Source organism: Salarias fasciatus, chromosome 6, assembly GCF_902148845.1.
Source record: "Salarias fasciatus chromosome 6, fSalaFa1.1, whole genome shotgun sequence".
Classification (NCBI taxonomy): Eukaryota; Metazoa; Chordata; class Actinopteri; order Blenniiformes; family Blenniidae; genus Salarias; species Salarias fasciatus.
The window spans coordinates 14,183,328-14,196,942 of NC_043750.1; the positions used below are offsets into that span (position 1 = coordinate 14,183,328).

Here is a 13,615-nt window from a genome sequence, read left to right on the forward strand (position 1 = left end):
ATCTGGCCCCTGCGAAACGCCAACATGCCGCGCTTAAATCAACCGAGTATCGCAAAGACGCCAGCCGGCAATATTTTCCGACAAAGGGACGTAAAAATTGACATCAGCGATGAGTCAGCAGCGCCGTCTCAGCGGCATTAGGGAGATATCCTCCCTATCGACACACAATCCAGGAACATAATACGTTTAGCTGCCCACCCAAACACTTCACATTTCTGCTGCGCTGGTCCCTAAATGGCGAGACACCCTGACCAAGCAGGTTTCTGCAAGTGGACAGAAAATTCTTCACATGGTTAAATTAATATCAGTGTGTATGTGCGCATGCGTGTGTGTGTGTTGTTCAGGTGGGAATGAGACTGGCTCCATTGTCTGATACAGGGGTTGGTTGATATGTTAAGGCACATTTTGATGGAGTCTTGCTGGGATAATTAAATTTGACAGATAATCCTGTTATATACTCCATCTGACTGCTACGGAAGATTAGGAAGAGCTGCTCTCCTGCCAACCTCCTCGCCACCTCCCGCCCTCGTCTCTCCGCCGCTTTATCTTCCCTCTAAGCGCCCCTCCAACACTCTCACGGCAGCCCCGCCACTTTTTCACTCACATTTGTACGTTTTTAGCCCCCCATTTTCCCTCTCTTCTTTAATTCATCATTTTCATTCACCGCATCCTGGATTTGACCTCACCTTCTCTCTCATTCTGCACATCTCTCCTCCCTTAACTCCCGAGTCCCTCGCCAGCACTTCCTCTCAATCATTGTCTCAATCCCCTCTTTCTTCCCGGTCCTCTCCTCTTCCTCAGCTATACCTCACTAATTCCTCCTCCTGAGAGCCGCCGCTCCATATTCTCGGCGCTACCCTCGATCTTCTTCTGTCCTTCACTTGCCGCTGAGAGCAAATAGCAGCTCCGCCGCTGCTCTGGAAGCTCAACGCTGTGCCAAGACCGTAATGACAAGTTTCCAGAATCACCCTCCATCCAACACACGAGAACTCCTGCTGTTCAGACAAGCACTTCATTTGAATATAAACTAGTGAACCCAGATCTGCCACCACCATAAATGCTAAATTGTCAACTGTGAATGCTAATTCTGGGAAAGCGAGTGGAGCGCGGCGGCCGGTGTCGCTGTTAAAGCTCAGAGATGACGGAAGTAGTTATGGGAGGAATGTGGGTGTTTCAGCCAGTGAGGACGGTTTGGGGTTTGCGTAATGGCAGGTCAGTCTTTTTTTCACTTCGGGGCCCCTCGCTGATTGGAAACAAGCGCCCCTGGACTGCAGTTTGATTTTCATAGGCTTCCTGGATATTGAAAATTATGTTGCCATAAAACACAAAATAACACATAAGTGAAGTCAAGGGCCTCTTTTTAGTTAGTTTTTGGAATAACTGTGGTTTAGTGATTACATTTCTCCAGCCCTTCGCCGTCATCTATAGCCTTTGTCTTAACTTAAGTTTAATCTTAGTTCTAAAATTACCCTAAAATACAAAAATTGTCGAGGGGCCCAGCAATTTCTGGCCCCACAAGTCGAAGCTGCCTCTGAAAACACACACACACATACACAGACACACACACACACATCACAGAATTACCTGCAATGGACAACCATGGGTCCTGCGTCGGGAGGATTGCAGGCCTTGACTCGGCGCAGGAAGGCCAGGAAGGGGGTGGGGTGCTCGGGCACCCCGTGGTCCGGCCAGGCCGTGAACTGGAAGTGGCGGACCTCGCGTTTCTCGTTGGAGCCGCTCTGGAGCAGCAGACGGAGAAGAGCGTTTCAGGTCAAACTGTGATTATAACGCACTTTTCCTACTTTAGAGACATTCCATCAAAAAACTAAAAGGGTGCCAGCTTATCTCCTGATACTTTCTGACCTCTCTGCCCAGGCTGCTGGACTCAGCTCCATCCTCTACTTAAGATTTGAACCGTAAGATGAAGCCAGCCAGTACTTCTAAACACTTCATTCCAGACAGAAAAGGATTTGCGAACTGCAGCCTGTTTAAAATATCACTCAGGCAGCAGCAGCAGTGCATCTAACTGAGAAATATATTTGTTGATAATCAATTTACTAATCAAAGGGTGCATATCTGTGAGGATACAGACATTTGGTTTATTGATCCTGACAGGTATGCGAGACAACGATTGATCAAATAAATCTTTTTGAATTGAATGTTATGCGATACACGTCTGTATTTCACAAGGACGACTTCAAAAGGAGAAGAAAACAACAAAGCAGCTGTGTATTTATGCAAAGATGTGACAGGAGTGAATTCCTAATACATGATCAGGTGCAAATATTTAAAGAGATCAAGCCGTACAGGACTCCCAGAACATGTCACCTTGTAAAGAGCGAAGGTCCTGACGGAGTAGGTGGCCAGCTCCACCGTGTCCAGCAGCGTGACCTGGATGAGGCCGTAGGTCTCTGTGCCGCGCGTCGGCCAGTACTGATCACACTTCACCTGCGGGGGGAAAGAGAGGAGGGGGAGGAGGGGACACTGTGAGAGCTGCCGAGCAGTTTGAACGAGAAGAGAGACGAGAAAAAGAGAAAGAAAGGGATCGAGTGTGTATAAGTGCAAAAGTAGAGGGGCGAAAAGAAGGAGTGTTGAAGCAACTCAGTGAGAGGGTTTGATAAATTCAGACAGATTGGAATAAAGAAAGAAAAAGTGCGCATAGGGATGAGGGAACGTGTGTGTGGATTGAAGAGCATCAGAAAAAAAAGAATATATAGGAACAGGGTTTGACTTGATGGAGTGTTTGATCCTGTGACTTCATTGCCATCGGTTGGTGGGTTTACTGGGATTCCCCCCAGAGAAGCTGTTTGATACCTTAAAATTCACCTTTCACATGTTGGATACTGTACATCGCCCATCATTTCTAACCTCGCAAATCTCTACAATGCTGCTCCCGGAGCGCACCACATCCAAGCGTCCCCGGACCCCCGAAACACCCAGAACTCCCCTGCATGGGGTGGTCATATTTGTAGTTCTTCAGCTCAGCCTTGGAGACCACATAGGAGAGAGGGAAAAGTCCCGGGGGGGGGGGGATGAAACGGGGGAGGAGGGCCTTGGCAGAATCAGGCCAAACCAAACGCTATGTGCTGATCCCTCCAGTCCTCACATCAAAGACAGCAGGGAGCTCAGCTCAGCTTGCTCTGCATTCCACTGCTCCAGACTGGGGATTATGCGTTTTGGCCCGGTACGTTCATGCTGTAATTACAGCTTTTCAACTGTTGTTTTCCCACCAGACCTTGAGACACTACAGGGATGGGAATGGCTGTCCGTGTAGAGGGGGGGGGCTTCACACCGCCAGACACTAAACAGGATCGCAGAAAACGCCTGGTGTGAATACTATATTATCCATTGATCTATGGAGTAACAGCGTAATTGTACCTTACTAGTGTGTGACTTGATTGGTGCTAAAAGGAAGGGTACTGGCAGGATTCCCACAGTGGGACCATCTGTGATCATCTGTGTTGTTAATGCAACAACACATAATATCATAATGTAGAGGGGTGTAAAATGAGATTAAATCATCTTCTCCAACAAGCAGCCCACTACTCCCCTCGAAGAGAACACAGAGAGGCGGTGGGCCGATAATAAAAGGCTAAGTATGCTCAAATTAAATGCTATCATTGCATAATGCTGTAAGCACCTTATTGAATTTGCAGAATTTTCAAGCTAAATGTGCATTTCCAAACTAAAGATGGAGCACGTTTAGAGGATCCCAGCAGTCTGCAGGAGTTTAGCTGGTTGGGATTCTGTGGTACACATAAAAGAATCAGACAATGCCTCATAATTTTGTGGCCAGCAAGTTATAAAAAAAAAAAGACTTCTTTAAAGGGTACGTACTATAATACATTGTCAGAAAAAAGGAAAAGAGAAAAAAAAAAAAAACAGTCGTGGGTGTGATCATGCAAACTGTAGACGGTAATGCGCACTGTTTCTGAACTCCAGTGGTCGCAATAAAACCCAGACCGAGTTAAGTATGAGAGCTTTGTGGTGGGTTGAAAACAATTCTGCATTCTCACTCAATGCACTGGCTATTGCTCAAAAACACAGTGAAACAGCAGAAGGAAAGGACACTGAACAGAGAAAAAAGGGTAAAGAGAAAACCATGTGAAGTGAGGTTGCATTTAAAAGGGGATTAGCAAAGGAGAGAAAGAGAGGTCTTGCCTTAGAGAAGAAATAAGAGGGCATCTGAGGGTCAAACAGACACAACAGAGACAGTTGGAAAAAGTGGAAAAGGAAACAGAGTTTTAACACAAGGCACAGGTTAGTAGGAAAAGAAGCACAGACGGGAAGAAAGGATCATTTTCTGAAAAGCGCTCTGGACATAATTGGTTAGCACTTAATCATGATTCATACCTCGAGCCATTCTTGCTCATTTCATTTGAACATGACATTCTCATTACACTGGATTTTTACTCAACCGCGTTTTCTGTTAACAACAGCGAAATGCCTGGAAGCCAAATGATTTTCTAATTCATTACCTACCCCAATTGGCTGTACTTGTAATCCCCCCCTTGGTCGCTGTCACTGATCTTTTCTATTCTACTGTATTCTATTGTGATCTATTCCATGCAACCTTGTGCTATTGCCAGTTTATTTATTTATTTATTTTTTTTTTTTCTAGCTTGGTTATCACAAAGACTATGTGACACAAACCAGCTTGTCCCTCTATATGGAACATTCTATCTATGCAGGTGTAAACATCTTATTAAAGAGCAATATTTCACTGTGAGCAACTCGAACTTGGTTGCACTGTTTGGATTTATGCTCATTAACCTGCACCCTCTCTAGTTATTTGTCCTGCAATAATTTATCACATTCGTTAGGCAAACATAATATGTTTCCCAAGCTTTTTCAGTCTATTTTTTTTTAATCAGTTCTGTAGTAATCAATCAAAGCATTAATGACATGACTGCAGTTCATAGTTTGTTTAACCTTTGAGTGATTTCCCACAGGGACACTTTTGACATTTTCTAGCCTAGGAGAAGCTGAACGCAGAAGTGGTGCACTGACGTGACAGAAAGCTGAAGACAAAGAGAATGAATGATAAACATCTGTCAGACTGTAAACAAAACACAATGTGCATTTCTTCTTATTTGCTGAAAACTATTTACTGCTGACCGCATCATCTATAAAACGCATGCTTGGCCACGTCCCAAACTGTAGAAGTTTCTCTGGAAGAAATGAGTCCCAGTGCTCAAACGCTTAACTCAGCAAACACGTTCAGAACATTTTAAAACATCATTAAAACCTCTAAAACCCATCAAGTGTTTTCTTTTCTTCTTTTTTTCCCCAAAATATAGCTTTACCCCATTTCACCCCAATGCTCCAAGATACCGCTCCAGTGGTGAGACCACTCCAATAGTGATATCTCACCATTGTGATCATTTTTTTTTCTGCCACATGAACGACTCTCCAGCTCATTTCACCCCATCTGCTTACCCGTGACTTCTCCTCCAGCTTGGTCATCATGATGATGTTGGCCGTGTGCTGCTCCCACACCATCCTCCAGAAGTCCCCGAAGGTCTCGGGGAGGGAGCCCTGAGTGGCGATGTAGGCATTCTGACGGCGATAGCCATCAATGTAGTTAGCGTTCATGTAGTCGCTGCCCGGTACGCCTGCATGGGGGAAAAAAAAGAAAAAGAAAAAAAAGAACAAAGCATGAAGGGAGAATGAAAGAGAGATGTGTAGCGAGGTGAGGAGGAGATTGAATAATGATGAGGCGAAGCGGGAAAGAAAGGGAAGGACAAACCGAGAGAAATGATGGATGAAAAAGATGCAACTAGTTTTGAATTACTGCCTTCTTTCAAGTCTGTCTGCTGCACCGTGTGCATGATGAATGGTACTGATCGCACACACACACACACACACACACACACACACACACACACACACACACACACACACACACACACGCAAAAAACATTTCTTGCCTATGTAATTTTTGTAGCAGACGAAGTTGATTCTTATTGTATTTCATGGTGAAATAATCTATTTGGATTATTCAAAGTCTGCTGCTATGAAAGCAGGTTTCTGTCCAAGTAATAAAGGGGTGAGGATCATTCGAGGTCACGGGCGGCAGATTAATGTTTTCACAGGGCCCGGCGTCCTTTGGTGTTGGATTGTTCAGCCGTCTTGTTTTATAATACATGCTAAGACGATCATGGCCTAATCTGAGGATACTCTGGATGTGTCGCTTTGAATGGCAATATGACTGTAAGGCCCTGCATGTGTAAGACTCGGCTGACACTGCCTGTCCTGCAAGGGATTGTGTGTGTGTGTGTGTGTGTGTGTGAGAGAGAGAGAGAGAGAGAGAGAGAGAGAGCGAGAGAGACCGTCTGTGTGTGTTTGATTTAGGATCAGGCCTGCTCATCTAGGGCCTAATACTATAATCCCAAAAACCACTGAGTCACAGCTCAAACATGCACACATGCACAAAAACAGCGAAGTACACACAGGCGCACACTTAGACGTGCATGTGTACATTCAGCCGTGACCCGATTCTGCCGAAGTGGGGCACAAAACTCCTTTTGACTCTTTTGGTAACAGTTTACAGTGAGAAAAGATGGAAGTCAAAGACCGAACGGCAGCTGCTTTTCAACAGCAGCAACTTTTCTCAAGAGCTGGGAACCATCACAACGTCATACTTCTTATTCTCTCCTTCCCAAACTGAGGTGTGCTGCATCTACATGAGCAGAGCACATGAAACTAAAGCTCCTTTAAAGGTGTTTTTGGTCAAAATAGAAACTAAACAAACATGTTAGGACATAATGCTGCATAACTGTAACACAAAACTCTTTTTTAACTGTTGCAATAGCAGTTAGACGGTTTAAAAAAAACAATTCAAGACCAAACATCACGGCTCCAACGAGAGCAAACTCCTGCAGCCCAGTGTTTTCCAGCAGCTTATTTTATGAGCATTACACAGTCCCATACTGTTGTATAACCTCAGAATCACACCACACACACACACACACACACACACACACTCTTAAATGACAGAGGAGCACGGGGTATTTATACAATATACTTTAAATGGGATGGGGACAGACGGTAAGAAGTGCTTCTAACATATGTTTATCAACCCTGAGTCTTTCAAAGACAGCTTGGGTAAATGCTTTGATGTGCTACAGCTTTAATGCAAGGGGACTACAACAGAAGCAGCGAGCAGATAAAAGAAACGCGTGCACACACTTCCAGTCACTCGGTGGCTACGCTGGCTTGGCAAGAGAGTGTGTGTTCACGTCTCAGCGGAGGACACTGAAAGCAAAAAGTGCATAGTTGTGCTGGTGCACACGCTGGCAAATGTTTTTAGATCTACAGAAGAGTGTATATAGTATATATATGTGTGTGTTTGTGCACGTGTGGCGGTACACGTGCACGACTTTAACGATAATCGGTTTGAGTGGAAACACCTAAACGCTTCCCCAATTCTGAGTCTTCTCTTAATGAGGATGGTTAGGATTTGAGTGCGAGACTAAGGAATGGATTATATTCCTGAATCCTGCATGTCCTCACAGATATAGTCATTCTCATTGTGCGTGTGTGCGTGTGTGTGTGTGTGTGTGTGTGTGTGTGTGTGTGTGTGTGTGTGTGTTTGGACATGCTCAAGAGTATATGCGTTTTCTAAGCTGGAAAAAAGACAGACAGTCAGGGCTCCAGGACAGGCGGGGGTGGAAGGGCTGCTCACACATGCTCTACCCAGATAAGGCTCATCTGTTTGGGCTTGGCCTCCCACCGTCTCCCTCTCTCCACACTGGAGCTGCCAGTTTCTCTGCCTCGGGTCCTTCCCAGCTGAGGTGGGTGAGTGTGCTTCAAAATGCGCACTGAAAACAGGACTGAAACTATTTTTTTTTTTTTCCACCCATTGCAAACAGTGACATCACGTAGAAAACGGGTTCCGTCTTGAATATATATCACCGACTCGGGGAAAACGAATTGAGAGCACAATTCATTTCTGTGTATAATATTATGGACCTGAGACCAAACTGGTTGGATTATTGGCAGTGCAGTGGGTGGAAAAAGAAGTTTCTTGGGATACTAAAACGATTTTTATAGCATCTATCAGATGCAAGCACAGCTTTGTGTGTGTGTGAGTGTGTGTGCTGTATGGGAACTGCCAGTGAGGGAACAGCTTTCAGCTATTAATAGCTCATCCGTCGTGGGAAGAGGCTCTCTCACATAAATTTATCTGTAAACACTCACATGTATGCACGGCTAAATTTGTGACAACCGGGTGACATGATGCCCTCCCTCTAACCCAACCTCAATCATCGCAGCTACATTCCTTCAAACCTTCGGTCGGCCACCAAGCCGTAAACCTCAAACGGGCCTTTGAACGAGCGAGGAAGTGAGCAAATTGCCCTAATTTCCATAAAAAAACATCCTAATTTGCCCAAACAGAGGAGCAGAAGTAGCAGAGCGTGCACACAAGTCTTACCCTCGATGCCGGAGAGTATAACCCTCGAATGATCGTAGGCGATGACGTTAGCGTAGCGGTTCTTTGGTTTGTTGACCTCCAAGTTGGAGTTCTCCCATGTGAACTGCTGGCCGGGGTCGATGGACTGCAAAACACCAGAGCCAACCAACATCAACAGAGAGCGATTACAGTTTCATTACTTCAGGCAGCTTAGGATTTTGAAATTTGTGCTTCCCACAAATATTTTTTTTTTTTTATATTCTCCAGTTATTGGTTTTCAAAAGGTCTTGTTTCCATAAAGCATGTCAGAGGCATTTTCGGGGATGAGCCGCTGCCATCCCATTGGTAAATAAATCACACATGTTTAACTGTTAAATGAGAAGTTGAGCCGATCAGGTGGAGCTAAAAGTCACAGTGTGCAAAAACAGCAGCGAAGTCAGTAAAACAGTAACATAACAGATGCCATCCAAGTTAAAATCCTATATTAAAGAAGATAAAATACAGCGGGATAGGCAGATTGGAATTGATGTTCCATTTTTTTTTCTTTTTTTACGCTTTCATAAAAAAAAGATCAAGTTATCTATTAGCAAACTACATTCTGCTGAACCTTACACAGTAAATAAATGATGCCCTCGCAGGGTCTGACTTTTCTTTTCGTAGATCGGGGTGCTCCCTGCCTTCCTTTGTGACATTTTAAAGTCATTAAAACTACACAGCATTTCAATATAAATTTATTTTTAATGTGTCGTCTTTTCTTTAGGGAGAATGAACAGAATAAGAATTTCATTGCATAGTATAACTACCTGTTTTGCTGTGCAAGTGACGATAAAACTCTTGAATCTATAATCACTAATCCAATTCATCTTAGAAATTTGGAACATATTTCTTACACAATATTGACTAAAACCCTACATATGCAAATGTGTAGTTTGTGATTATCATTGTTAGTTTGAGAGGAATGTAAATAAATGAGGAAATCCACAAATACAGTCGCCTTCCTGATAAACTGTTAAACATATATGATTATTATGTCTGTTATTATGTCTGTTATTATAGTCATGGTTTCCTCTCACTGTGTAAAAAACATGTGTTTGTTGCTAAAGAGTGACTTTGAACTGCCTGGAGGGGTGAACGTGAGCGCGTGTGGTTTGTCGGTCTCTGCATTCGCCCTGCGATGGACGGCTGACCGGTCCAGGATTTACCCTGCGGCCGACGCCTAATTCTCCACGAGGGTCACACTTATTCTCTGAGCAGTACAGCCTGAAATTGGCTGTTGGCTCAGGTATTGGTATCCCTTGAAATGTAGAAATTGGCTTTAAAAAAGACAGAACTTGACAGTTTCATAACTTGAACTCGTAATCATTGTCCAGCGCTGCTGCAGGAAAAAAAAAAACAAAAAAACAAAAAAAACAAACCACAAGAGAAAAGCTACAAATTGCAAATTAACGACTCATTGTTGATATTGGATAGAAATGTGGGCTCGCATGATATCTCTTTTCAAGAAATGTTTCCCACTTTTTACAGAGAAACCAGCTCGTGGAGAGGGGAGTGATAAAAGCAAAATGAACCCCGCTGGGAGCCGGAGGACGGTTGTGTTAGACCAACACATTAAGTTCCTGGAGGGTAATTACAGTGTAACTATTGCTGTTAGCCGGGAGAGGCAGACATGAGGTCATTACCGGGCTGTCAATGGAGAAGGACGGAGAGGAGAGAGCCAGAGCAATTTAGCAATTGTGAATATTTTACGACACATAATTATGGTTTGGTTGAGGGAAAAAAGTGGACACGAGTGGTACTGGGTGAGTGTACTTCTATGTGTGTGTTTTGTGTGTGTGTGTGCGTGTGTGTGTGAGTGTAAGGCCAGTTTCTCCACACGCTGCCAGCATCATGTGTGCCTGATTATCACACCACAATCATTCTGGCCCTTCTCTCCCTCGGCCCCTCTTCCATCCATCTCTCTTGTTCCTTCGTTAAGGGTTCAGCTCCGAACAAAGCACACAGTCATGCAGAGAGAATGCGAGGCTCAACGGAGCGGCTCCAGCTCGCACCACAATTACATACAGCTTCTCCCTCACTGTCTTTTCCACCCTCTTTTTTCTATCCCCTCTCCCAACACATCCATGCTCTGTTTTCCTACTTAATGCATAATGTGTTCTTGCCTTCTTATATCCGTACATCTGCCACACACACTTTGACTCTCTCTCTCTCGTGGCAGCCAATTAGAGCCTCATGTGTCATTCCTCACCCACAGGGCAGTTTTTTTTCTCCTCTCCTTTTTTTTTTAACACCGAAAAGAAAACATTTTTACCCGTTTAACAGCTCTCTGTGGAGCTCATTGTTATGCTAGCGCTATTTGCTACGGAGCCAGCATGTTGGGAAATATTGCTACTGATGTGCTTTTTTTTTTTTTTTTTATTGAGTGCCACAGTTCAGCACCAAGTTCAGGCACATTGTTATCTCTGAGCAGATGCCTTATTTTGGTCCACATTAAGTGTGCCCCAAGTTGGAGGAAACTAATCAAGAAGCATTTTTTTTCTTTTTTCTTTTTTGCTGAGAACATTTGCTTCTTATATCTCTTAGTGAGCGCATTCGCTGTGGCTGCTGCCTCTTTATTTCTATCTCCTCTTTCTCCACCAGAGCGTAGAAATGAGGGCTTGATAACCATCTGGCTGTAAGCAAACTCTCTTTGAGCTTGCAATTTCAATTTTCCCTCTTATATTTATAGAGATAACGACAAGGCGGCCGAGAGAGGAGAATGTGCTTTATCGTGTTTGGTTCCATGAAGACGAATCAAAATGCAACTTTACTGTAAAGACCACGCACGGCTAAATCTATAGATACTGAAACCGAGCGAAAAAAAAAAAAAAAAAAAAGACAGAAGAAGATAGACAAGACAGAGATTAATAGATGAATATATGTGCGACTCTATTAAAACTGGATGGATTTCCCAAGTTGGTGATTTCCAGGCGCAGATAATCAGCAGTCCTACCTCGTACTCTTGAGAGAACTTGAGATTGTCGTTCGCCTTGAGGCGCTCAATGTGATCTGCCAGCTCGGAGATGGGGACGGGCGGGTGACTCGCCATGCCTGCCAAGGAAAGGAGCAGAAAAAAAGAGGCCATTTTGATACACATATAACTGGAGTCTTTTTGGAGGAAAATGTTAGGAGTTAGGATTCTCAGAGGAGGTGTTGTTTAGTGTTCAGTCCGTGGCCAACGGAGCAAATGGAAGTGTTTCTTTCCTCTTTTTTTTTGTTAAGTGACCAGTTTTTTCTCCAGGCAGACAGACAGAACAATGTGCGTGTTCAGAAAGTTACTGAGGCACAATAACACGTCCTCAGAGTATCTCTGCACACTGCTGGTAAAGATAAAAAAAGACCATGACAGAGGCAGTTAAAAATTTAGCATGATTTTTCTTTTTTTTTTTTGGGAGAGGACGGAGGGGGGGGGGGGGGGAATTCTTTTTTTCTTTTTTAAAATAAGGAAGTATTCCGGAGGCAGCTGATGGAATGTTGTCAATTGAAGCGGCTTCATCCTGGATGGGATGGAAGGTTAGTCAGCATGAATGCTGGGAAAGAAAGAAAGACGGATGAATGAAAGGGTGACGGCAGCAGAGAGAGAGAGAAAAAAAAGAGATCTATTTTGGACTGAGGCCAACTAACTTGACAGACGCCGATAACCTCGGTACACTGATACACGATATGCTGAAAAGGGAAACGACACCACAGTTAATCTCATCAGCGCAGCTCGCACTGACTCATCGTCGGCTGTTGTGACTGAGCGTCTGCGTCTTCGCTCTACCTGGCGTTTGGAAGTTGATCCGGCGCAGCTCCACCGGATCAGTGGGATGGTGGGAGGACATGGCTTTGCTGCAGGGGAAACTGCCCTTCCGTCCCTCAGCCTCGGCTCTTTTCCTGCAAATAAAGAAGAAGAAGAAAAAAAAAAGCTTCAGCCTACCTAAAAAAAAAAAAAAAACAGTCTTACATCAAGAAACTCATATCGCTTTTCTCTGCCTAACGCCACAGTTTGGTAGCTTGTGCTGCAATAAATAAACCAAGGTAATACATTTCTGGTGTGGGGATTATTTACAGCAACTTAGCTGCATTGCTCAGGTCATTATGTGTTAGATGACAAATGATTTTTGAGTAAAATACACAGACATGACAAATCCATGTCGTGTCGATAACATTACAGTGTAAAATTAATTTCTAGCAAGAATAACGGAGAAACTGAACTTGTTCAGGGTGTATAATGTATCCACAACAGTAAAAGGTAAAATCTAGTCATCAAAGAAACACAAACATAATCCAAACTCTGCTGCAATATTTTTCTGAAGCGTGGAATGCAGAGGCTTTTCAAGGAAAACGTCCCTGCGGGACAGAAAAATGGTAATAGGTAGGGTTTGTTTACCTGTCTGGTTTGCTGGATTCAAACAGGGAGACAAACAGATAAAAGGACAGACAAGGATGAATAGCATTAGTGTCCAATCAAAAAACATCAAAGCATTACTGAACTCAGCCTCCCCTCCCTCTCGTTTAAACTAATCAGGTTCTTATTACCATGTTAGATATGCAAAACAGCACCTCCTGCAGACACGGCGATGCATAGCGGATGCAAATCTGAATTCAGAAACTTTTTCTCACACTGCTTGAAAACATATTATCACCTCGGACTCGTGCACCGACAGACCGATCAGGTAAATCCAGACCGGAAACATGACTCAGAACGGGACAAGTGGGACAGTAATGGCTGAAAACCGCCGCGGGTTACGCTCCGGGGTTGGTGAACATCAGATTATTGCCATCAAGGGTAATAATTTTGCAATGCTGCATCAGTCACAGCAATTATTCATGTCCATTAACAAACCTCTTGCCAGGAGGATAGATGACTATCATGAATAATGATAATGGCTGATAACGTTATCTGCGCCATCTTCTATGTTAACTAATGTCCCTCCCTCTATATGTATTTTAAACACACACACACACACACACACACACACACACACACACACACACACACACACACACACACACACACTGTTTCTTGCTAAGGACTCTAAACACAGACAGGACAACAGAACCTGAAGCTCAGAATGTGCTCTGAAACTGTGTGAAACACTATACTGCCCACAAAAAGTACGGGGTGAGTGAAAACAGAGGTAAAAACATCAAAATGCTAATAAAACTAGGAATAATCCC

The 13,615-nt window shown here is 43.9% G+C and overlaps 1 protein-coding gene across 16 annotated transcripts in view; it reads right to left on the reverse strand.

Moving 5' to 3' along the window:
* Positions 1–13,615, reverse strand: part of ptprdb (protein tyrosine phosphatase receptor type Db) — a 148,687-nt gene that overhangs the window by 8,359 nt on the left and 126,713 nt on the right. For 9 of the 16 annotated variants that reach the window (XM_030093136.1, XM_030093133.1, XM_030093135.1 and 6 more), the window contains 9 exons: positions 12,825–12,836; positions 12,216–12,328; positions 12,077–12,118; positions 11,406–11,503; positions 8,438–8,561; positions 5,440–5,615; positions 4,162–4,185; positions 2,329–2,448; positions 1,585–1,739 (listed from right to left, as the gene is read on the reverse strand). In XM_030093136.1, coding sequence (XP_029948996.1) covers positions 1,585–1,739; positions 2,329–2,448; positions 4,162–4,185; positions 5,440–5,615; positions 8,438–8,561; positions 11,406–11,503; positions 12,077–12,118; positions 12,216–12,328; positions 12,825–12,836 — 864 coding nt within the window. The remainder of the gene's footprint in view (positions 1–1,584; positions 1,740–2,328; positions 2,449–4,161; positions 4,186–5,439; positions 5,616–8,437; positions 8,562–11,405; positions 11,504–12,076; positions 12,119–12,215; positions 12,329–12,824; positions 12,837–13,615) is intronic. The other 7 variants (XM_030093146.1, XM_030093145.1, XM_030093144.1 and 4 more) reach the window with 3 other exon arrangements.